At 39.9% G+C, this 24,440-nt stretch overlaps 1 protein-coding gene and 1 long non-coding RNA gene across 5 annotated transcripts in view; both read left to right on the plus strand.

Annotated features, from left to right (window-relative positions):
- The window catches only part of LOC121680005 (potassium voltage-gated channel subfamily C member 1-like), a 46,602-nt gene extending 22,664 nt beyond the window's left edge, over positions 1 to 23,938 (plus strand). The window contains exons 1-4 of one of the 4 annotated variants that reach the window (XM_042059146.1): positions 6,965 to 7,061; positions 17,470 to 18,046; positions 18,993 to 19,878; positions 23,100 to 23,938. In XM_042059146.1, the coding sequence (XP_041915080.1) occupies positions 17,516 to 18,046; positions 18,993 to 19,878; positions 23,100 to 23,110 (1,428 nt within the window). In that variant the 5' untranslated portion in view covers positions 6,965 to 7,061; positions 17,470 to 17,515 and the 3' untranslated portion in view covers positions 23,111 to 23,938. Of the gene's footprint in view, positions 1 to 6,964; positions 7,349 to 10,538; positions 10,542 to 17,469; positions 18,047 to 18,992; positions 19,879 to 23,099 lie in introns of those variants that run through there. The other 3 variants (XM_042059145.1, XM_042059147.1, XM_042059148.1) reach the window with 3 other exon arrangements.
- Positions 27 to 670, plus strand: LOC121680019. Its single transcript, XR_006021526.1, has 2 exons — positions 27 to 79; positions 137 to 670. It is a non-coding gene; the product is annotated as an uncharacterized LOC121680019 (long non-coding RNA).
- Positions 23,939 to 24,440: the final 502 nt, after the last annotated feature.

Genomic DNA, 24,440 nt, shown 5'->3' on the forward strand with positions numbered 1-24,440 from the left:
AAAGGTTGGATATTTCCTCATTTTTTACTTAAGGCATTAAGATAAATTTCTAAAAGATGATTTTATATTCCTGTTTTTAGTCAACTTTAGCAGAGGTGCCATTCTGGAGGGTACTGTAGACTGTGGTATGTTAAAGAGGTAATGTGGTATTTGTCCTGAACAAGCCATTACATCCACCACCAGACTTCCATTGACTTGTATATATTTGAAACGGCAACTCTTCAGGTATAAGTTGTATTATGAGTGAGTAACCAAGTGAGTTATTTCTTTCTTTCTTATGTATTTCAAATTCTGTGGCAATATCCTTTTGGAATGTTTTAACTAAAATGACTCGCCCCTAAGTCAAGTTATAGACAAATAAAAAAAACAAACCTGTACTAGAGAGTTGCAAAGTTAGCTAAAAGGATTACAAAGACAACTGTTTTAAGCAGTATACGACAGGCAGGTTAAAATGTTTTCCATTGAATTGTGTTATCCTGTTTTTCGGTGCGGCATCTATGTTTACATTTACAATGTTTTTTTAGGCTAATATGCTATTGTCCTGTAAAGATACTGATACATTATTTTGAAACCATTGGCTATATGGTTTAGATATTCTGACACACAGATATTGTAATCTCTGTTAATGATTAATAATCTGTAAATGTAAATAAATCCATTGTCAACTGTTTTTTTTTTTTTTTTTCAGTGCGATTACTGCCATAATAGCCTGTCGACATAAAACATGTGCTGTGTTCTCGTTTTAAAGGAAAGAATGGGCTATAGCATAACCAGGAGTCCCAGTAGCACATTAGCTTCAGAATGTAGCAAAAAAGAAAGAACACACAAATTTGAAGACCCAAACTTGGTGCATTAACACATTCGCTTGGTTTTTCTGCTCACCGCCATCTTGCTAGTCAAGAGGTGAGTCACACACCCAACACACAACTTTGGTCATAGGTGAGTTGTGTGATGGTTTGACAGATGGACCTCTAGAGCAAATGTGCTCAGAGATGTGTGTGGGTGTACCCAGGTTAATGTATTCCCTCTATTAACTGACTCTTGAATTGAGTCTTTTACTTATTTTGGACCATATTTCAATTTCATAAGCTTTCCATTCTTCCCTTATCAACTGTTATGACTGATGAAGATCTTTGCAGAAAGAAGAGTTTTTAGTCTAGAACACTCACGCACGCATGCGCTCGCCGGGGTCCTGTTTTCTGATAATGACCAGTGCTCTATATTATCCCATACTTAACAAACCTCCAAACATGGGGAAGGCCATTTCATGTGAATGGAACTTTCTGCAGCACTCTGAAGAGTCGCGTAACAATAACTAATCCTGTTTTTTTTTTTTTTTGTATACCTTATGTTATATAATTTGCTTTGGACAAAATCGTCTGCTAAATACCATAACCATAATATGCTGTGTGTGCTTTTTATCTGGATCTTGAGTCTGTAAATAAAGTTATATATATAGGCTACGCTACATAACATTTTTGGTATTGCAAGTTTTCAGAAATTGTATGTATAAATATGTAGCCTAACTGGTCCATTATCTAGGCTTATAGGCTAGTGACAATGGCCCCAATTTTTTTAGATACCCCTACCGGAGGTAGAACTAAACCCAACAATGTTTTTCCTCATCTCTAAGGTCTCCCATATATGAAATGGTTTCTTGGCTAAAAATATTTTACTGCTAAGATTGTTAAATTAACAGATATTGTTATACACCCCAAAACAAAAAAAGGACTAAAATATAGCCTGTCCGTATTGGAGTTAAGGCATATAAATTAGTGCAGATCAATCACACAAGCTCTGAGACCTTTGAAACTTGGCATGTTTATAGTCAGGAAGTTACTTCACCTACTAGAAAAGACTGGATGTGAATATCTTCATGTATGGAATGAGTAGAGACATGTAAACAAACACCTAAAATAAGCAGACATGCAAACAATTAATATCTATGCAGAATGTTTTCATTTACTTTGTGGCTGCTTTGCCAGGGATTATCATAGAAACACATATGATGGCTTGTTGGAAAGGTGGGGTTGTACTGAATCCAACAATACCAAATATGTAAATATAGTATGACGAATTAGGGTGTTCTGTCACTCAATGTATGAGGTGTCCAAAATGAAAGAAAACGGAACACTGGCAAAATACAGTCTCAAGTCCAAATCACATTATCAGTGGTGAGAAGAATGTTGACAAATTAATTGTTACTGCAAGGTAAGTTACATGAGGTAAGTGCTGCTCTATATTTACATTTAATAATGATACATTTCATATGTCCCAGTATTAAACAATTCATATGAAACACAGATCCAATTGAATCAGGTTAACATTGGGATGGAACACCTTTATTAAAATATTTATATTCACTTGAATTTTGTTTTGGTCATGTCATTACTGAATAATGGAAAATAATATAGTTAGCTTTTGTCTGTCCAGACCAGCAGTGGACAGTAGAGCCTACACTGCTTAAGAAAAAAGATCCCTATGTCCAAAACCCCACAGTAGAAGTCCTCCAACGCATACTTACCCTTGCTCAGCAGAGAGTGAGATGGTGATGTCCATAAAACTCTGGCTTTATATACAGATGATATTTCCTCCAAAATCAAAGTTATATATCATGTAGAGTGAACTACTGCAGTAAGACAAATATCAGTGAGCAGCAGCAAGTTGCAAATGTTGAGAGTGAGAGCACATCTGCACCAAGAAGGCTGAGTAGGGTTGATACAACATCATTTCAAATACGGAGAGATTGTTTTATTTGTGGGAAGGCCAGCTCTAGATCAGAACCTCTGACAGCCATTTCGACTGGTACAGGCGTAATGTAAATTATAGGCCAAGTATACTTGCATATACAAGGAATTTGGTCTCTGCATTTATCCCATCCGTGAATTAGTAAACACACAGAGCACACAGTGAACACAATGAGGTAAAGCACACACTAACCCAAAGCAGTGAGCTGCTTTACTACAGCAGCGCTCGGGGAGCAGTGAGGGGTTAGGTGCCTCGCTCAAGGGCACCGTGGATGTGGGCATGGGAGAGCAGTGCTCAACCACTCCCCCCCTCTTTTTTTCCTTTTTTCCTTCTGGGTCGGGGGATCGAACCGGTAACTCTTCGGTTACATGCTCGAACCCCTAACCAGTAGGCCATGGCTGTCCCCAGTACCAGAGACGAGGTCCTTCGGGCAGCTTCTGAAAGGCTTGATGAAGATGTACATCTTCACATTCTTTCATGCCCAGATATCTTTGCATATGATGTCAAATACCATAAAATGTGCCTTGCACACTACAGTACATATCTAAACGAAATGTAACAGCAGCCATAGAAAATAATAAAAAAAAGCAGACCAATGTCTATAACAAAGCCTTTATTAAGCTCACTGAAGACATTGATAAAACAGTATTGTCCAAAGATATGAAAGTGAGGACTCAATTCTTCGACTGATAGCTATGACAACATACTAAAGACCATTGCTGAACAAGAAGGTGTGTCCATAGTTCAACACAAGAAATATAGATCCTGGAAACTAAAGGAAAAGCTGATATAGCACAAAGACAGGCTTGCATTTGTTCCACGTCCAAGACAGTCAGATCTGATCTGCTCAGATAGTATGACCATACTGTGCACTGAGGGAAGCTGCTAAACTCACAGACATAAAATCCAAATATTACACAGGGCTGCAGACATATTGAGGAAGAGCATGGATCAGGTAGAGTATGACAGTGAGTAATATGTCAGCAGTGACTGTCTATTATTTTTCCAATGCAGCAAATATGTACCCAACATCCTGTATGACTTTGTGAACTGGTGTGTTGATTAACATGCCCACAGAGATTACCAAACATGTGATGATGACCTAACCTGACTCTCGCCAGATGAATTTCGTTCCGCCTTGCTCCACTCACATCCATCTGGGATTGATTCCGTTGAGAGTGATTTCAGCACGAGATTGTATGGTAGAGCCAATCAGGACGCAGGGCGGGAGTTTCATAGATGTGCCCTAGCATAGAAGTGACTGTGAGACTGTTTTCAGCGTCACGGCTTGGCTTCGATGTGAGTGGTTGAAGTAGCACGTCAATAGATGACGGACAAGTGGCTTATCCAATCTTATGCAAGGATTTTTTAATAAGGCCCAGCCTTCTGAAGCACCACTCCAATGGATCGATCCCAGATGGATGAGTGGAGCTAGGCGGAACGAAATTCATCTAGCGAGAGTCAGGTTAATGATGACCCAGCTTCAAAGGAGAATCTGTGTGTTATCGCAATTTGTCATGATCTCATTGAACAGAGCTGTCACATCCATACGCCAATCACACTGGGACTTCCCATTTTGATACATCATGAGTTTGGTAGTAAGACAGTCATCGATGAGCTCAGTGCAATGGGGTACTGTGTTTCCTATACAGAAGTCAGGGACTTGTCACATCTATTGCAGTAGACCAGATATCAAGGACAGAGAGTGGTGTTTACATCCCAACAGGCCTCACTGGAGTTGCTGAACATGGAATTTTTTTGATGCAGCCATCAGCAACTTTGACCAAAATAAAGACACCCTGAATGTGAAGAATGGACAAAAGAATGGACAAAATGGAAAAAAAATGGAAAAGAAAGGGCACTTCAGCCGCGGCCCACTGGTTGGGGCTCGAACCGGCAACCCTCCGGTTACAAGTCCAGGTATGGTATTTGGTATCGTATGCAAAGAGATTTGAAAGAATTTAAAGTTGTACATCTTCATCATCTTTGGTTTTGACTCTGAAGAAGACGCATTGGGCGTTGAAACGTTAGTCAGTTTGCACTAATAAAAATCACTTTAAGCATTTAGTGCTCCGGTCCTGCTCCTTAGCTCTTGTTAGACCTTGGATCTCCCTTTTTATCGTCATCAAGCCTTTCAGAAGCTGCCCGAAGGACCTTGTCTCTGGTACTTGCGCCTGTTCCAGTTGAAATTGCTGTCAGAGGTTCTGGTTTAGAGCTGGCCTTCCCACAAATGAAACAATCTCTCCTTATTTGAAATGATGTTGTATCAACCCTACTCAGCCTTCTTGGTGCAGATGTGCTCTCACTCTCAACATTTGCAACTTGCTGCTGCTCACTGATTTTTGTCTTACTGCAGTAGTTCGCTAGCCTAGAAATCTAGACGCACCCTAGCGGCGGCAAATTAATTTGCTCAGCCTGTATGTCTAGTATCAAACCATAGGGATTTCTATTGGCTGACGCCGTGGACGTCATCCAATCACAGCGCTCTATTTTGTTAGAGAGTCTAAGGCGGGCTTAACGACAGTCCTGCGACGGTGAACAACAAGGAAGGTGGCTATGGCGAAACGAAGAGCGGTTGTTTGAATCGGCGTTGGCGTCAACTTTGGAGGAGTTGGACTTGGTGCTTTTCTTTGAAAGTTGAGCAACACAATGCACTTAAGTCATTCCTTTTGAAGAAGGATGTATTTGCCGTTTTGCCGACCGGATACGGATATGGTCGTAGCGCTGGCCTATTGCATGCCTAGGCAGTTTGAAAGACAATTCTCTGCCCGCCCCATGGATTAAGCGAAGTGAATGGTTCAATTCCAGACTATACATTTCAATGATATAGGATGCCCCACCAGGCTAGTAGTTCGCTCTACATGATACATGATATGAAACTTTATCATCTGTATATGGAGCCAGAGTTTTATGGACATCACCATCTCTCTCTCTGCTGAGCAAGGGTTTTGGACATAGGGATCTTTTTTCTTGCCCTTTTCAAAATGTATTCCACAAATGATACAAAGCTTTGGATCCAATGTCTGTAAGACATTCTCCATAATTCAAGAGACTAGTGAAAAGGAAAAATGATATACATTTCAGATATTTCATTGAAATGCAAATCAAGTTGAATTACACATGCAACATTAGTCAGAGGGCTAAGTACTTTCTTAGCTAGGGAAAGTAGTTTCTACAACTAACTGTTTAGCTACTTAGGGGTGAAGTAAGCAGTGTAGGCTCTACTGTCCACTGCTGGTCTGGACAGACAAAAGCTAACAATATTATTTTCCATTATTCAGTAATGACTTGACCAAAACAAAATTCAAGTGAATGTAAATATTTTAATAAAGGTGTTTCATTCCAATGTTAACCTGATTCAATTGGATCTGTGTTTCATATGAAATGTATCATTATTAAGTGTAGATATAGATCAGCACTTACCTTGCAGTAGCAATGAATTTGTCAACATTCTTCTCACCACAGATAATGTGATTTAGACTTGAGACTGTATTTTGCCAGTGTTCTGTTTTCTTTCATTTTGGACACCTCATACATTGAGTGACAGAACACCCTACTTTGCCATACTATATTTACATATTTGGTATTGTTGGATTCAGTACAACCCCACCTTTCCAACAAGCCATCATATGTGTTTCTATGATAATCCCTGGCAAAGCAGCCACAAAGTAAATGAAAACAGTCTGCATCGATATAATTTTTTTGCATGAGCAGCAAGATATTCACATCCAGTCTTTTCTAGTAGGTAAAGCAACTTCCTGACTATAAACATGCCAAGTTTCAAAGGTCTCAGAGCTTGTGTAATTGATCTGCACTAATTTATATGCCTTAACTCCAATACGGACAGGCTATATTTTAGTCCTTTTTTGGTTTTGGGGTGTATAACAATATCTGTTAATTTAACAATATTAGCAGTAAAATATTTTTAGCCAAGAATCCATTTCATATATGGGAGACCTTAGAGATGAGGAAAAACATTGTTGGGTTTAGTTCTACCTCAGGTAGGGGTATCTCAAAAACTAAAGCCCTTTCTGACCATTTGTCACTAGCCTATTAGGCCTACTGACGGCTTTCGGAAACAGTCTTAACTTAGATGGTGGTTAGTTGAACGATGGATTGTAGGCTACCATGTTAGTAAAAAGCTAACCTCCGGTATCAATAGACCAAAAGGGGGTCTGGCTTATGGAAGAGGGAGGGGTCGAGGGACTGGCACTGTGTGAAAGGGGCTAAGCAAATGCGGTTGATCCAAAACATCTGGGCGCAAACATTTCGCAACTATTTCATTCTGTGGGGAAAGGAAGTAAGGTGAATATGTAAGCTAAATAGCCTTTATAAAATATTTTAGATGTTTGACTCGAGACTAAGTTAATGAAGAAGCCTAAGTAAAAGTTATAGGGGGTAGCTGGCATTGACTAAATCGGTGACTTGCTGTTAGAGTGCGAGTCTTGCTAATCTTGTAGCAAGCCCTATGTTTGATCTCCAACGTTTGGCAATATTGACAAGGAAGCAGGTACTGCCTGGAAACCATATTAACTGCACATGTGAATTGGCTCGAACAGATCCGTCGTGTCTGAACAGTGTGATTTTAAATCATAAGAAGGTAAGGCATATCATCCATTAATGTTGATCTGTTCAACAATTTTGTCAGAGCATGCGACGAAATTGAACATCCTGATACAAATCCTGAATGCAGTGGAGGTCCAACAACACAATCATGCACAATGCGTTCCCCTTTTTGCGACTGCACTCCGAAAATGCACTCCGGAGAACAGACGTTCGGTTCACACTAGTTCTACCAGAAAGACAGTAGGGGAGACCGGGGCTGGTTGGAACACTTTTCACTCTCGGTTATATTTCTCCGTCTTACAATGCGTTGAAATGGTCAAATTGTGATTAACTGAAAGCTTGGGATCTCAGCTACAAAATGTATACATTCAATGTCAACAAATGATCCCTTGTTTTGAGTTATATATGATTAAAGTGGTGTTGTGCACGTGTGCCAACCTGCCCCATGCACGGGGTTGGTTGGCACATGTAGTCGGGGTTGGTTGGAACACCTATGTTATAGTCCTTTGCAGTAGTACTCCTTTTGCTTTTGTTTGAAGTGCTCATCTATATCACTACCTGTAGGGCTTTGCTGATTTCTTTTCTGTGTGTTTTTCTTCAGTAGGGCTCACAGTCAAGACCAATTTGGTCCCTACCCTACTTCAAATGTTTAAAAGGGTCTGAAATGCTTCCAAATGTAAAACTATGTTCAGTAATTACAATAACAATGTTAAAATAAAGATTGATGATGTTTTTATGTGTAAAATACAAAGTTTATAGATTTGTCACAAAATAGCCATAGGGAATGTATGTGCCAACCAACCCCAAAATCAGTGTGCCAACCTGCCCCGCCCACATTAGGTCAAACTTTTTTGCACAAATGCTGTTAGCCTGCTAATATCAGTCACCTCAGGTTTTTCAACTTCATTTTAAATTATAGATGAGTCCCCTAGCAATCAATTATAATGAATATTTTTTTTATATCCCTAACTATTACCCTTCTAGGATGTATTTAGTGGGGGGTGCATATTCTAAGTTTTGACACTACAAAATCAAAAAGTTATTCTCACCTAAAGGGTTAATGACCTGGAGACCAGTTACATACGTGAGTTTACTCTACTCAATAAGGCCGTCAGTTTAGTGTTGGAATTTTGTTGCAGCTCCCTCTAGTAGCCTGGATATTAACAGTGTTTCAACCTGCCCCTGTTCCAACCAGCCCCGGTCTCCCCTACTATATAAACTCGCAGAATGTCCCCTTTCTTTTTGTCATCTGCAAAATAAGCTATCCCCATTTGGAGATGGCTCCTTATGGATCGTCCCATTTAGAGATCCAGTCCAAAAAATGCGTTGAACAGAGCCAACCCGAAACTCGCTCATTAACTGCTCAGGGACTGCTTGTGATCATGGGCGTCACCAAGAGTTGAAAAACATTCGGGGCTTATAGTAAGGGGGCCTATATGATTTCTGTGGGTTTGAAATGTTAATTTTTGGAGAGTGGTTGGACTGTCTTTAGAGGTCATTGAACATGGAGAAAAAATATGTCTCCATTTTTTTTACCTGTTTCAACCCTATTTTTTTGAAATTGTATATTTCACTGTAATTAACACCATACATTTCGCCTAAATCACTGGCTATGTTGAATAAAGTTCACAAAACAGTTATTTTCAACAGTATGATTGTATGTCAGTATTATGATTGTATGTCAAACAATTAGAGATAAGATCAATAACCAATCAGTTTCACCAAATACACATACTCCATTGCTGAAAGATAGCAAAAACATAACAGAATCACAGATGAGACCTTGAACAACATTTACATATACACAACATATTAGATCTCCCCTCCACAATTTCCTCATCAAAATCTACAACTAGTCTACTAGACCCTATTCCTACACATCTTCTGCTCTCCCCTTCCTGGATAATGTTTGCTCTTGATTATAAATAATTCAATGGTATCAGGGCATGTACCACAGTCGTTTAAGACATCTGCTATTAAGCCCTCCCTCAAAAAGCCTAGCCTTGTATCAATACTGGGCCTTCTGGACCTCAGCGCTGCCTTTGACACCATAGACCATGACATACTATTTAGGCTTGAAAATTTGATAGGCATCAGACTCATCACTCGCTTGGTTTAGATCATACCTTCCTAACCGTCAACAATTTGTACAGGTCCATAATAAACCATCTACCCAGATTATGATAAAATATGGAGTGCCTCAAGGCTCAGTACTGGGGCCCCTGTTGTTTAGCAGATGACACACAACTATACCTCTCCATAAAACCTGATGAATTAACCCCTTTAGCCAAACTTGACACATGTATAAGAGATATAAAAACATGGATGACGAATAATTTCCTGCTTTTGAACTCAGATAAAACAGAAGTCAAGGTTTTAGGTTCTAAAAATATGAGGGATATCCTATCCACATCACAGGCTACATATAGTGATCTTCTACTGACCTCATCCACAAGTGTTAAAAACCTAGAAGTTATAATTGACCAGGACCTATCACTAAATAATCACATAAAACAGATCACCAAAACTTCATTTTACCGGAACATTTCAAAGATAAGGAAGTCCTTATCCTTACCAGATGCCGAGAAATTAATCCATGCTTTTGTCACCTCAAGGATAGACTATTGCAATGCTATTACACTGGCTGTAATAATACCCGTCTAAAGATCTTACAGCTTGCACAAAATGCAGCTGCTCACACACACACAAAATATGAACATATTTCCCCCATCCTAGCATCTCTACACTGGCAACCTGTTAAAAGTCATTGACTTCAAAATATTACTTATATCTCTTGGTTGGTTGCCTGCATTGAAAGAGACCTCATGAAGACGCTCTTTTGTCTGCTTCTGACAGAAGAAGCACTTATCTATATGCTGGCAGCAGCTGCTGCTGAACAAGTGTACAAAGTCCCTCTAGATGGACTTGATGCAGTTGGAGGTGTTGCTGCAGGTTCAGAAGATGGTCTACCACATCTTCTTCTGCCCTTTCTGCCCGCGTCACATGATTTCTAGTAGAGATTTCCAGTACAGTTCACGTTAAAGAAGTAGAGTGTCAATATGTCTATAAGTACATGCTTTTTGTAGATATTATGACATTGTGTATATGTATATAAATGTTTTGTAAATCTATGTAATTATAGCCCATCACTCTGATGGGTCATGTGACCTTTTGTACTTGTTTAAATATGGCGACAGTCTGACTGATATTCAAGTCTGATGAAGAGCGTATAAGCTCGAAACGTTACACACGGGGGAATAAGTCAATACAAATTCAAACAATACAAATTTATAATGTTTTTTGTTTTTTGTGGAACTTTTGAGAGCTTTGCGAACCACCGATGGGCTGCTAAGAAAGGCTCTGTTGCAGTTTCTAGATGATAGCCTACACATACAAAAGTAATTTATGTCAATTAAACCTCTTATCAGTGTAGATTATTTATGGGTATCCTCATTTATTGTGATGTCCAAATTCCATGATAGTGTTTGTTTCACACAGTGTGTGGTTTGGACAGTGCCGGTTCAGACCTCCATGGGGCCTTAAGCAAAATCCTGCTAAGGGGCCCTCCAACCTGAACTCTGAGGGCCAAATTGTAATCATTTTTTTGACAGTCGCATCTGACACCTCAGTGCTCCCAATACAATCATCCCACCCCATTTAGGATTTCTACGGAAAGTGCCAAATATAGTGTTTTTCCCCTTAAAGGACTAGGAGAAATAAAAATAATTGTGTGTGAATCACCTTCACAGCTATAAATGCCCAGTTTTAGGTTCTGGGCTGCTTGCTTTTGATGCTTGCTGTACATATCCCATTACAAAAAATAACTGCATTTTTTTTCGAAGTACAGTTCAGTTATACTACTATGTAGGCTATAGTGCAGTAGCCTAGTATTTTCATGTCCAAAATACTGCATTTCTGCAGTAAAATACAGTACTATAAGCAGTACAATGCCGTTTTGTTGTGTCCAAAATACATTTCCTGCATAAGAACTGCAAATATTTCCTCCAAAACTGCAGTTTTGATACTCAGAAATCTGCAGTTTGACACTTGAAGTAAGCTAATGTAGTTTTTTTTTTTTTTTTTTTTTTTTTTTTTTTAAAGGGTCTGGTTGCTTGTAGCCTACTGGCTGAGGCTGACTGTTCTTCACCTGTGTCAGTAGGCTATACTTGCCAAAGACATAGGATAGGCTACTGAGCTGGCTCCCCCTGATTCCCTTCAATATTTTTTATATAATATAATAATCATTTTAATACTTCATGTAGGCCTAATTTACGTTGTGCATCTATTGTCCAGTATGCACAGCAAATCAATAGGCTACTTTCCATTTGGCATAGGCTGCGTTCAGTTGTAGGCTATCTAAACCAACTAAATTTTGACTGAAATTATTGTAAAACCATTTACTTCTTTTAAAAATGTATTGGACGAGTGAAATCACCGATTAGTTTCGACCGCTAGTTTCATCCCCAGCTGCACGTTATTATGAACGCATTTAAAGACGCGGTTATATATAAATGTAGCCAGTCGCCCGCATTTAAAAAACGGAATATGCAATTATATTTCACAACTTTGCGATGTACTGTGACATGGGAAAGGCTGCAAGCAAGCCGCAGACAGATCGGGGGATTCACTGCCCGTAGGCCTAATAGGACAGCAACACGCGCTGGAGAGCTACTGTATGGTGACATCAAACCATGGAACGAACACAAGTATACCCGACTGTAGTTCCCGCTGTTCATTCTCGTGAAGTTTCTTCTTCCGTTTCTCATGCCCTGAATGGTAATTCGGTTTCATGTTCACCTTCTTAATGTAGCCTATGAGACACTCTCGCTTTAACTGTATAGCCTACCTGTCTGTCACTAGCTTGACTGAAGGGGAGACGAGGGAGGGGGCCTTCATTTACTTGCGGGGACCGGGACCTAAGCAACTTGCGTAGTGTGCGTATAGGGAGCAAAGCCTTATCATAGGCATGTTACATTCATGACATGAAAAGTGAAACTTATAGAACGAAAATGACAAATTACGCGGTCGGCTAAACATTTTAAACGTGCGCAAAACTGACGAACTCAGCACCGGTGCGTCGCATAAATTAAAACACAAATTGAAGCAACAACTTGACCATTGGACAATCCTACAACAAAACCGTTCTATAGGCCTGCAAAGTTTATGACATAAAAAGTGGAATATGAACGCATTTCATCACACCTGACAAGTAAACGGATCTGTGGCTGTTCGCGATTTGACTGATTCTGAGAGCTAGCGGGATATTTGCGCGGCTCCGCTCACTAGCTCCGATTCGGATCACTTATGTAACTGATTATTTTTCGATTTATGGCAGGTTTTTAATACGTTCTACGAAGAAGAGAGACTGGCGTTGGTCACGGTTTGGAATGAAAGGGAGAAATCAGGACAGTAACACAGCGTACTACTTTTTTTTTTGACGACGTAGTTAAGGCGGCATGTTTTGCCAAGGCGGCCGCATTGACTGCAAAGTGCTGTGGGAAACCCTGTTCTCTGACTAAAAAAACTAAACAACGATGTGTGTACAGGGAAATGTTTATTTTAATTTCAGAACATGTAACACTGCACTGCATGTGTGTGAAATGTAAAAAACAAAAAGTAGGGGAGACCGGGGCTGGTTGGAACAGGGGCAGGTTGAAATGTTCACTGTTAATATCCAGGCTACTAGAGGGAGCTGCAACAAAATTCCAACACTAAATTGACGGCCTTATTGAGTAGAGTAAACTCACGTATGTAACTGGTCTCCAGGTCATTAACCCTTTAGGTGAGAACAACTTTTTAATTTTGTAGTGTCAAAACTTAGAATATGCACCTCCCACTAAATACATCCTAGAAGGGTAATAGTTAGGGATATAAAAAAAAGATTGCTTATAATTGATTGCTAGGGGACTCATCTATAATTTAAAATGAAGTTTGAAAACCTGAGGTGACTGATATTAGCAGGCTAACAGCATTTGTGCAAAAAAGTTTGACATAATGTGGGCGGGGCAGATTGGCACACTGATTTTGGGGTTGGTTGGCACATACATTCCCTATGGCTATTTTGTGACAAATCTATAAACTTTGTATTTTATGCATAAAAACATCATCAATCTTTATTTTAACATTGTTATTGTAATTACTGAACATAGTTTTACATTTGGAAGCATTTCAGACATTTTCAGACAAATTTAAACATTTGAAGTAAAAAAAAATCGGTAGGTAGCAAATTGATCTTGACGGTGGACCCTACTGAAAAAAAACACACAGGAAAGACATCAGCAAAGCCCTACAGGCAGTGATATAGATGAGCACTTCAAACAAAACCAAAAGGAGTACTGCAAAGGACTATAACATAGGTGTTCCAACCAACCCCGACTACATGTGCCAACCAACCCCGTGCATGGGGCAGGTTGGCACACATGCACAACACCATTTTAATCATAAATAACTCAAAACAAGGGATCATTTGTTGACATTGAATGTATACATTTTGTAGCTGAGATCCCAAGCTTTCAGTTAATCACAATTTGACCATTTCAACGCATTGTAAGACGGAGAAATATAACCGAGAGTGAAAAGTGTTCCAACCAGCCCCGGTCTCCCCTACACGGCAACAATCGTTTTCACAAGCAGCAATTATCCATCGGACTATACATTAGTCTAACCATGACCATGCAAACAGCAACAGGCTCCTTGTGGAACTTACATAGGCATTAAATATATAGTAGGCTATATTGCAATGATGACGCAAACTTTGCATTTGTGAAACTGGGTAAGATGAACGGCAAGTTTTCTTTTTCATTCCTCTATAGGCTCTACGTGGTTCCTCACTCTGCGCGGTAAAATTTCTTATAGGCAAACAATAAACATTGTAACATTGTCAGGGTCAGAGGGTTAGTCAACCAAGAAGTTAAGAATAAAAGTAAGAGACTTTATCCAAAAAAGTACCTAAACAAAATAAAGTCCTGGCGACGTCCCCTAAAGGTCCCCTGGTTAATGCACCTCCTCGACATTGTGTAGGGTTCCCTTGACGTCCTGCGGACCTCTGTTCGGGAGGTCTAAAAGACGTCCACGAGACTTTGAGAGGACGTGCTGTAATGGTCACCGCGACGTTATGCGCGCAACGTTTATATTTCCGCGATGGTAAAAAAAAAAAAACACATGAAACACGATATGGTATGGTATTACATCCTGTAAGCTTCATCTGCTAGGAGAGAGATAGACGGAACATGAACACGCATTTATGACTTGCTCTACAATTACACAATCAACTTCACTTACCCCATACTTTCACGCATGTATGAAATCACATTCTCCGAATGCGTTACACTAATGATGAGTAGACATGGTCCTTTATACCGGGCTAGGATGTGCTGCTTTCACATCTACGGTGTCATTTTCTTAATAAACTAATACGACGTTTTAAAGTAACACTCCACCCAATGTCAGTAGTAATATATGTTCTTACCTTAACTTTAACGAGTTGAGTCATACCTCTCCTGTGTCGGTACGTGCACTCAAACGCTCTGGTTCGTGGCTGGACTGTGTTAGCATGTTGCTATGCTAGCGGGCTTTGCCGTAGCCAGCCGTAGAAGTAATCAAAAACATCCACGTTTTCCCGACTTAAATACAGTTGCACGAGTAGTTGATAGAAATTTCTTCGGCCACACAACATGAAACGTGGCGATTTTCCAAGCGAATAAACAGGAGAACTACAATGTGTGGCGCAATAGCACTGGGAGTACTTCGACCTAGCGTAGTAATATTAATTAACACCTAATTGTAGATCCTATCCACCACAGAGTTTAGAATCCATGCTTGATCGACCCCTCAGCCTCCCCCTCCCCTCTGAGCGAGAGAGAGGCACACACACTAGAGATGTGCTGATGGGCTATTATTTCAACCATAACTGCATAGCAAAACTTATCATCCATCAGCCATCCATCAGCACCAAAGTTTTTTGACCAATTTTCAAAACCGCACCCGCCCACCATCCGCTGGTTGTTTTAATTTAGGCTATATGGGTGATGCAGTGCTGCTGATGTGAGGCTAGAAAGCCCTTGCCTGTTCTAGAAATACTGATCCAATGCAGCAAATATATTAAAAGGTTAAAGTCGTACATTGGCTATGTTGTAGCCTATCCCCAGAATATCAGCAGCAAACTCAGTCTCTGTCTCGCAAAACAGTCTCCAAATAAAACGCACATCGGCCTTATGCCTATTCTGCCAGCTTGTGACAATATATCGTCCAAAATGCTTGATTGCATTACATTCTCCACATTTTTAGCTAAATTTTCATGTACCACATCAGCATTTTTGTTCAGTGAATCTTTTGTAAATTGCTTTACAATTACCGTCGGGCCCTTGTCAGCAGGCTTCGGCTTGCCTCTTGCCACTATTCACTCCTTGTCTTCCGATGTCATTTCTGAGTCATCTACAGATGTTTACACACATTCACCTCCCTAAATAGAACCAACTTGACGTTGACTTTAACCTGTGTTATATCCTAGATGAGACTGCCTGGGTTATTTTGTTTCGATATTAGCCTATATATAAAATACATAGTAGCCTAATTGTAGCCAACCATTCAGGGAATAGGCATTTAAAAGAGAGACAGAGAGTGATATATGACTCAGAAATGACATCGGGCGATGGCAGTGCGAGATGTTCAGAACGTAAGAGCTAAAACTTCTACAAACTCAATAACATCCACAGCGGAAAAAGAAGGTAAGAAAAATAGTCAGAAAACTTAGATGTGTAAGCAGTGGCGGAACAAGTCAGAGCCGGGCCGGGGGCGGGGCACATGACCGGGCCCTTTATTAAACTCATCATAACATAATTTTACAACATAGGCTATACATGCCCGCAACAGCGGGTCTTACAAGCGTCAGCGCCACAGAGAACAACTATAATTTTGAAGTCCATCGAATGTACATGAAGTGTAAGCAAGAGAACAACAACAAAAACATTAGGCTACATGACACCTAATAATAAAACAACAATAATACGCAGCACTATTTGTCTTGTAAGTAAACTACCAGTGCTTTTTCAAAGTTCTCAATGTCTCGTTTTAAATGTCAAGGCCCTTGGAAGTCTACCGATGAAGTATGGAGCTACTTTGAGCCTAATAAATTGTGTAAAACAGTGATTTATTTGCATGGCTAGGCCGATGCCCGAGGCACCCCCAACGAAAAACTGTTGGTAGCATTGGCTAACTAGCGCCTAGGGTTAAACTTTAGGTCAAAACCACACCGGAATTCTCCTTTAACTAGCTGGCCACGAGCATCCTCCTTCACCAACCTGTGAGCCTAGCCAGTCACATCAGTGGCGCACTGAGGCCCTTCTCATCTGCTGATACAGCAACAGGAGAGTCCTCCACTGCTATCCTGCTCCTCATTGACTTGATCATTAACGGAGTGATAATCTGGAGAATTCACTAATTTGTTTTGGGCCGGGCTGATTACCGTATTCTGAACTAAAAAGCGCATGATATTGCTGTTATAATAATAATAATAATTTTCTTAGATGTACATTCCGAGTAGCCTGCATTGTGCGACTGCAGTTCCTTTAATTTTCAGAATGTTCATTATACCTTAAGTCTTTCTTCAGTGGCTAGCAAACTTTTTGAAAGTTGAGGGTGACAAGTGCCCCCCCCCCCCCCATCCCCCCAATAATGCCCCCGACTGCAACATAAACCATTATTCAGTCTCACAAAATTGTAGTGTAGTGTAGTGTGACTTTTGGGAGTGCTGTTTCTCAAATAAAACCAGCTGGTCATAAATCCAATCCGATCTCTGGTCATACATTACATCTAACCCACTTCAGAACCCTAATTACACCATCCATAAACATTATTTGAATTACGTTGTATGAAGCTTATAACAGAGAATATAACAGTAATGGCTTACTGAAGCATCGGAAGAAAGGGAGTTTGTTCAAGGGGGTTTGTTCAAATAGCCATGAGGGCTAGTGCTGGGTGTTATATACAAAGTAGGACATTTTGAGTCATTTAACTTCTTTACAGCAAATACAGTAGATTATGTGAAGAATAATGTTCTACTTTTTTAATCAGAGTTTTATAGGCTATAACTAAGTTACTGGTTTCATCTTAAAGAACAGATGACATAATTAACTTATATCCATTTTTAAAAAACAGGTCATAAAACTAAACCGCCTCCAGGACTTTATATTAATTCCACAAAATGGCCAGCGCCACCAGTCCACCTACTCACCTGATGCAAGTTGGACCTGCAGCCTCTGAAGCAGAGAGGGTTGTAATTAATGTTGGTGGCGTGCAACATGAAACTTACAAGAGCACCCTCATGTCCATCCCAGGCACACGCCTCGCCAACCTAGCCTCTGACACCAGTGCTGACCCACAGAAACATCCGACCTCTGAGTTTTTCTTCGACCGGGACCCGGGAGCGTTCGCCCCCATCTTAAACTACTACCGCACTGGGAAACTGCACTGCCCGGCAGATGTATGCGGTCAGTCGTTTGAAGAGGAGCTTTCCTTCTGGGGAGTCAGTGAAACCGACGTGGAGCCGTGTTGCTGGAAAAACTTCCGACAGCATCAGGATGAAGAGGAGGCGCTGGCTCAGTTTGAGCCGGACGAGGGACCCCCAGACTACAGCACCCTGGTGGGGGGGCCAGGGAGGATGCAGACATCTAGAGTTTGGATATCAAAGATGTGGGCCCTCTTTGATGATCCCCATTCATCTGTGCCAGCCATGGTTCGTTCATTGCTACTTTTCTGATCATTGCTGTAGTCCATGTATGTGCTTGATCTTTTTGCTCAATAAGTTGCCTTATGTTCACTTGGGTAATTAATTACCTGGGGTGCGTTTCCCAAAACCATAGTTGCTAACTAAGTTCTATTAAGTACCTGCTTCACCCCATTAACAGGATTGTACAGTACAATGATGGCCTAGAACAATAATATCCCCAAATAATCACAACATTATTTTAATAGTTTAGGTCACATGGTTGGAAAAGCATTTACAGGCAGGACTTCAGTGATGTCTTTACATGATGTGCCTAATTGGTTGAAAGAAACACCTGTTTTCACCCCTGGGTTACCGTTACACAGTTAGGTAGAACCAGAGGCCTAATTGGTTAAAAGAAACACCTGTCCTCTGGATTAAGTATAAGTATAAGTATATATACTCTTTTGATCCCTTGAGGGAAATTGTGAAACACACACAGCACACACAGTGAGGTGAAGCACACACTAATCCCAGCGCAGTGAGCTGCCTGCATTAACAGCGGCGCTCGGGGAGCAGTGAGGGGTTAGGTGCCTTGCTCAAGGGCACTTCAGCCGTGCCTACTGGTCGGGGTTCGAACCTGCAACCCTCCGGTTACAGGTCCGAAATGCTAACCAGTAGGACACGGCTGCCCCTAATTACACAGATAGGTAGAACCAGAGGCCTAATTGGTTGAAAGAAACACCTGTCTTCACCTCTGGATTACACAGTTAGGTAGAACCAGAGGCCTAATTGCGCCCCCTCTTGTTTTGGTGTGCTATTTGAGCTCTTCTTCTTGGGATATGACATTTCAGATTATGAGTTATTTTTTATGCCAATTGTTTGCATTTTCACAACCTGCACAGAAATCCTTTTTTCTGATGTTTATTGTTGTAGTTTGTGCTACATGTTGTGTGTTTGCTATTTCCATTGACAGATCATTGGCATCCTCTCATTGCTCTTCATCCTGGTGTCCACAATTGCTTTCAGCCTTGGGACCCATCCGGAGTTCCCAGAAGTCTTGGGGCCAATGTTCTTAAACGTTGTACACGAATACAGTGAGGGAGAGTATGAGGTCAGCAATTACCAAACAAATTCTTTAATGATAGTGGAGATCGTCTGCAATATCTGGTTCACCGTTGAGTTCTTGATTCGCGTCATCTGCTGCCCAAACAAGCTTAAGTTCGTCCTGAACTTCCTGAACATCATTGACTTTGTGGCCATCCTGCCCTTCTTCATGGAGGTGAGTTGGCGCGGGAGGATGTCCGGGACCACGTTGTTCTTCCTGGGATGTCTTCGTGCAGCTCGCTGCATTCGACTTGTGCGGATCTTCAAGATGGCGCGGTGCGTGACGGCAGTTCGGGCGCTGGGGCATGCGCTGCGGGCCAGCATCTGCGACCTCTGCCTCCTGGGCATCGCCCTGTCTGTGGCCCTCCTCGTGTTCTCCATCCTGATGTACTGTGCTGAGCACATCACCAACGACCTCACACATTTCAGAACTGTACCCATGGCTCTCTGGTGGGCCGTGGTTACCATGACGACCGTGGGGTACGGAGACATGTATCCAGAATCGTGGCCTGGTATGGTGATTGCCAGTCTGTGCGCCATGACAGGAGTCCTCTTCATCACCATGCCCATCCCTATCCTCGTCAACAAGTTTGCCAAGTACTACGCTCTGACAGAGGCCAGGCAAAGACAACGGGCCAAGAGGAGGAGGGGGGATGGGCGATCTGCGGGGGCCAGTGCCCCTGTCTGGAGGGGCGTGGAGAACCTCCACAGCAGGGTCAACCAGTCAGAGGAGGACACCAAGAGCAGCAGTGCAGGTTAGTGGGTGTTAAACTACCAAACAATTGTTACAGGTCCCAAATATGGGACTGTAGTAACAAAGATAAATATCCTGAAAGACAGGTGAAATAAAAGGAGATTTAGACACAGCAGCTTTCCATGTTTTCTCCCAAATTGCATCTGATTTGTTTATTCAGAATAAATCACAAAATATCTGTGTCCAGTTTGGTGTACAATATATAAAGCATATAATAGTAGATAGCAATCGTATCCCCAATGCATAACAATTCATACAAAACATTGCCATATTGCCATCTCCCAAAATAACAGAATATCACATATCATATACTCTATATTCACATTCCAACATATCAGTTATCCAAGGCCACTGTGGCTTCATAGCGTACTTTAACATGGCTACATTGTAATTAAAGTTGTAGCTGCATATAGCTGCCTAGCGAATACTGGACTAAAACATTCAAACTGCATTTGATTACTGACAAAGGCTACAAGACATAAGAATCACTTTAAATCATTTAAACTAAACAGCAATGACCATTTACAAAACCATTTGTAAACCCTGTGTAGGGTAGATGACAAATAGCAGAATTCAGACTGTCCATGTGTCACACACTTATAAAAAATGGCAATTGTTAAGAATTGATATGGAAATGTTGTAGGTCTGGTAGGTTCAAGTTCTGTCATATTAAATTTATTGGATTTGTATTTCACTTTTGACTTAAAATAATCATCCAAACATAAAAAATGTCATATGGTGTGACTGTCCACCATGTGTGCGAACTTCCTAAAAAGAGTGTATATCCATAAAAAGTATAATTACTTTAAAGTTTTACCATGCATATAAAATAATTGGATGTTTTTTACAACCACAGAAAGTTTTTATGTTTATGCATGCTGTCCAACTAAGTTATAATCAAATATATTTTGTCCATAAAATGGTTGTCATATGGCGTGACACTATATTGTATATTTTGACCGGGCATTCATTTGGACATTATTATTGTGAAGAGGACCCTGCTTAATCAGGAAGTAACAATAGAATGTCAGGAGTAATTGGCATGGTCAAGAGGTGAGTTCTGCTTTTTAGATTTTTATATAAAAAGCTTTGAATTGGACATCATCAATCGTGGCCAAATTTTAGTGTCTTATGGTGTGACATCATTTGCCTAAAAAGTAGCTATTTTCCACAAATATTCTTCATGAATTCTTAAAAAGCACTGCTGCCATGTGGTCAGTTGCATGCTAAATAATAGTTAGCTGTATTTAACTGTCTAGAAAATTAGCTTAACTGTCAAAATGTCATATAGTGTGACGCTGCATCATATGGTGTGACAGCTTTTTTCAAGTCACACTATATGACATTTCTGTCACACCCTATGACCAAATTGCATTTTTACATAAAAGTTCTTGTAAAAACATGTTTTAAATTCAGATATTATATGTTTTTTTGTTAAATCTGTGATAATTGGGAAAAAAATGTATCTGTACAATTCATATTTCTCATACTTTTTAAAAAAATAAATACTAAACTTTCATCTATTTTGCTGTTACACGCATACACCATTCATACAGTGACTTCAAAATTCATTGTTAATGATTTTATTGTCATTAAAAACCCTGTTTTGCTCTGACACATGGTGGAGTGGTGCAGTTCATCATATGGCATGACACCATGTCATTTGGTGTGACATTAAATAATAAAATAATAAAAATAATAAAAAAGACTTTATAATTGAAAAATCATTAAAACATCAATAGCACACAAAGGAAATGGTATCTGCAAGAACCTCAAGAATTTTGAGTGAGTTCTTACAAGAAATATCAGAATTAAGCTAAAATATCTGGTTACATCAGGAGCATTCTCCACCTTGACAAAATAACTTGTTAAATTTTAGGTTTTTCTTCTAAATATTCACAAGGAAATGTTGCAAATCAAAGCAAACGTGATTAAAATGTACAGTGACATAAATTAAAGTAGAAAAAAGTATCTAATTTTCATTTTATTTCAAATTATTTTCACGTCACACCATATGACAATTTTAGGCACTAACATGACAAATTGACATATAAATATATATTTCACTTTTTTTTTTTTTGAAAAAAAAAATGTATATTAGTCAAGTTTAGACAGCAACACATATAAACACTTTTTAGGGATGATATTTGAAGTTTTTTTAAATTCCTTTTTTCAGGCTTATTTGTCATCCACCCGTGTGTGGACTAATTGATACTTGTTCAAGTTGCCAAAATAACCGTTTCTAAAACCAGTGTGTATACTTATTAATTTTCACCCGTGTGAATTTGCTAAATCATACTCATTAAACGTGTCAACATAACCGCTTCTAACAAGCAGAGTGTCGGAGCTCAAAATGCTATGTTACATGAACATGGACCAAGAGACGGCAGCTAGCCGTCTGCAGTACTGTTATTCTAGTTTGCCGCCACAGCTTGTTCGCGAGACGGTAGCTACTAGCTAACTGTTTACAGTAGCCTACCTCAGCTAGCTGCCTTGATCAACGGCAAACTTTCTATTTATACTTTTATTGTTAGATTATAAACAACACTACAATCAGTTATCAAACAGACATTAAGAAAAAGGGTGATACCCCAACAAGTAAAGATGGACAGTTTACCCATTACTGACCTGAAAGACAGGTGAAATAAAAGGAGATTTAGACACAGCAGCTTTCCATGTTTTCTCCCAAATTGCATCTGAGAGCGAGTGGAGGTCCGTTCCCATAGCAACCGGAACGCAACTGCTTGTGCCACTCCTTGAAACGACAGTGTAAATATATACATACATCATCATATTCATTTACTGATAAACATATGACCAATGTGGTCACCTGTTTTGGGTGCGCCACACAATCCTCCGGAACTTCATTAGAGGATGAGGTCTTTTTAACACATCTGAATTAAGAATAATGAAATTCACACAAATAAAGGGTTGGAAGTAAGTTTGTTCTGATCTATTCAATCCAGCACCTACAGTTTGTAAAGCTCTTCCAAGAGGGTGTTTACTTATGATAAGTAGGCTATATTTGTATTCTGTCAAAAGATTTATAGATTAAATATTCATATCACTATGACAATCCTGGTTGTTCTCATTTTAAAACTAAAATGAAGCCAGTATTCTTTTTTCATAGTATAGATCTTATATTTGTACACTTTCTGTATGTTTCATTTCTCTAAATCTTCTGCATGTTTTTTTTTTTCTTTTCCGTTTCTCTCTCTTTAGGGGCAGTTTGAACGAGGAGGCCATACACTGATGGACAAGGTTGGCTCGCATCACGTAGAGCACAGATAATGTTGAATGGTCAACAACCCAAACCATGTGTTTGAAGATCACTCCCACCTTTACAAAAATTCACTACTGTTTCCTATGTCTTTATACAGTAAACATGGTTGTACAATGGCAAATCATTGTGCTTATGATTATTATGCTCCTAACCATGGTACTACTACTCTCCATAGCACTTGTAAGTAGCCGTAGCACTACCATGGTTTACCTATAGCACTTCATAGTAACTATGGTACTACTACAGTTTTAAAGTGTAGTTTAGGAGTAATTTGAACCTTTTTCACAATGACAACGGGTCGAACACCCCTCGAGAGCTAGATTACACTGTTCAAAGGAGTACCGAGTTTGACCGGCATTTGCACTTACAGCCCAAATGGCTAACAGTGCAAGTACTAGGGGTCCATTTGCTAAACCACCATTCCAAACCGCCATTTTTTAAGCACTACTAATGCTCAAAATAGCACTACACTTTTGCAGTAGTATGAATAGGGTCCCTACACATAAAACAAAGCATCAAGAACTTAGTACGTGTACCGGGAGCCTCAAATTACTCTGGAAATATGCTTTAACATGGCACTTTACGGTAACTATGTTAGCATTATACTGTATGGTAACTATGTTACCATGGTTTTGTACAACACAATTGATGATGCTAATTGGGTGTGAGGAACCATGGTTTTTGCATAGGCCAATTTACCATGGTATTATCTCGGTTTACTATAATCCAAACAGAAAGCTCTTTGGTCATCCATTAGTCAATCGATTAGTAGATAATTTTACAAAAAATGAGGTCTCAAACAAATCCACTTCGATAAGAAGGAAGGAAAACTGGCTCAGTGGAAGTCTCACAGCTTAAACATTTAATAAGAGATTACCTCCAGATTTAGGAGTGGCTCAACACATGAGATGGTTTAGTGTTGTTGATGGATTAATGAAGTCCCAGACAACAGAAAGAGTTATCAGCCTCAAGAATAAAGAGAAACTAATAAAAAAGTAGTAGTGTGTTTTGTGTTGACAAATATAGCATTGCTGATCACAAACCTGAGGAGACCATTTCAAAACAACAGCGAACGCCAATAAAAAACAAAAACAAATTCATCTGCAGTATGTCCATGTGTGGATGTTCACAAGTACTTATGTTTAGTATTATTGTCAGCTGGAAACCGGAAAAGTGGATGAGGATCTTTAAGACGATGTTATGTTTTGTTTTTATTCCTCCATGTTGGCGATAGCCATGTCTGTACGTACTGTATGTCTGTCCGTCCTGATCACGTGCTT

The sequence above is a fragment of the Alosa sapidissima genome, chromosome 13 (genome assembly GCF_018492685.1).
Source record: "Alosa sapidissima isolate fAloSap1 chromosome 13, fAloSap1.pri, whole genome shotgun sequence".
Lineage (NCBI taxonomy): Eukaryota > Metazoa > Chordata > Actinopteri > Clupeiformes > Clupeidae > Alosa > Alosa sapidissima.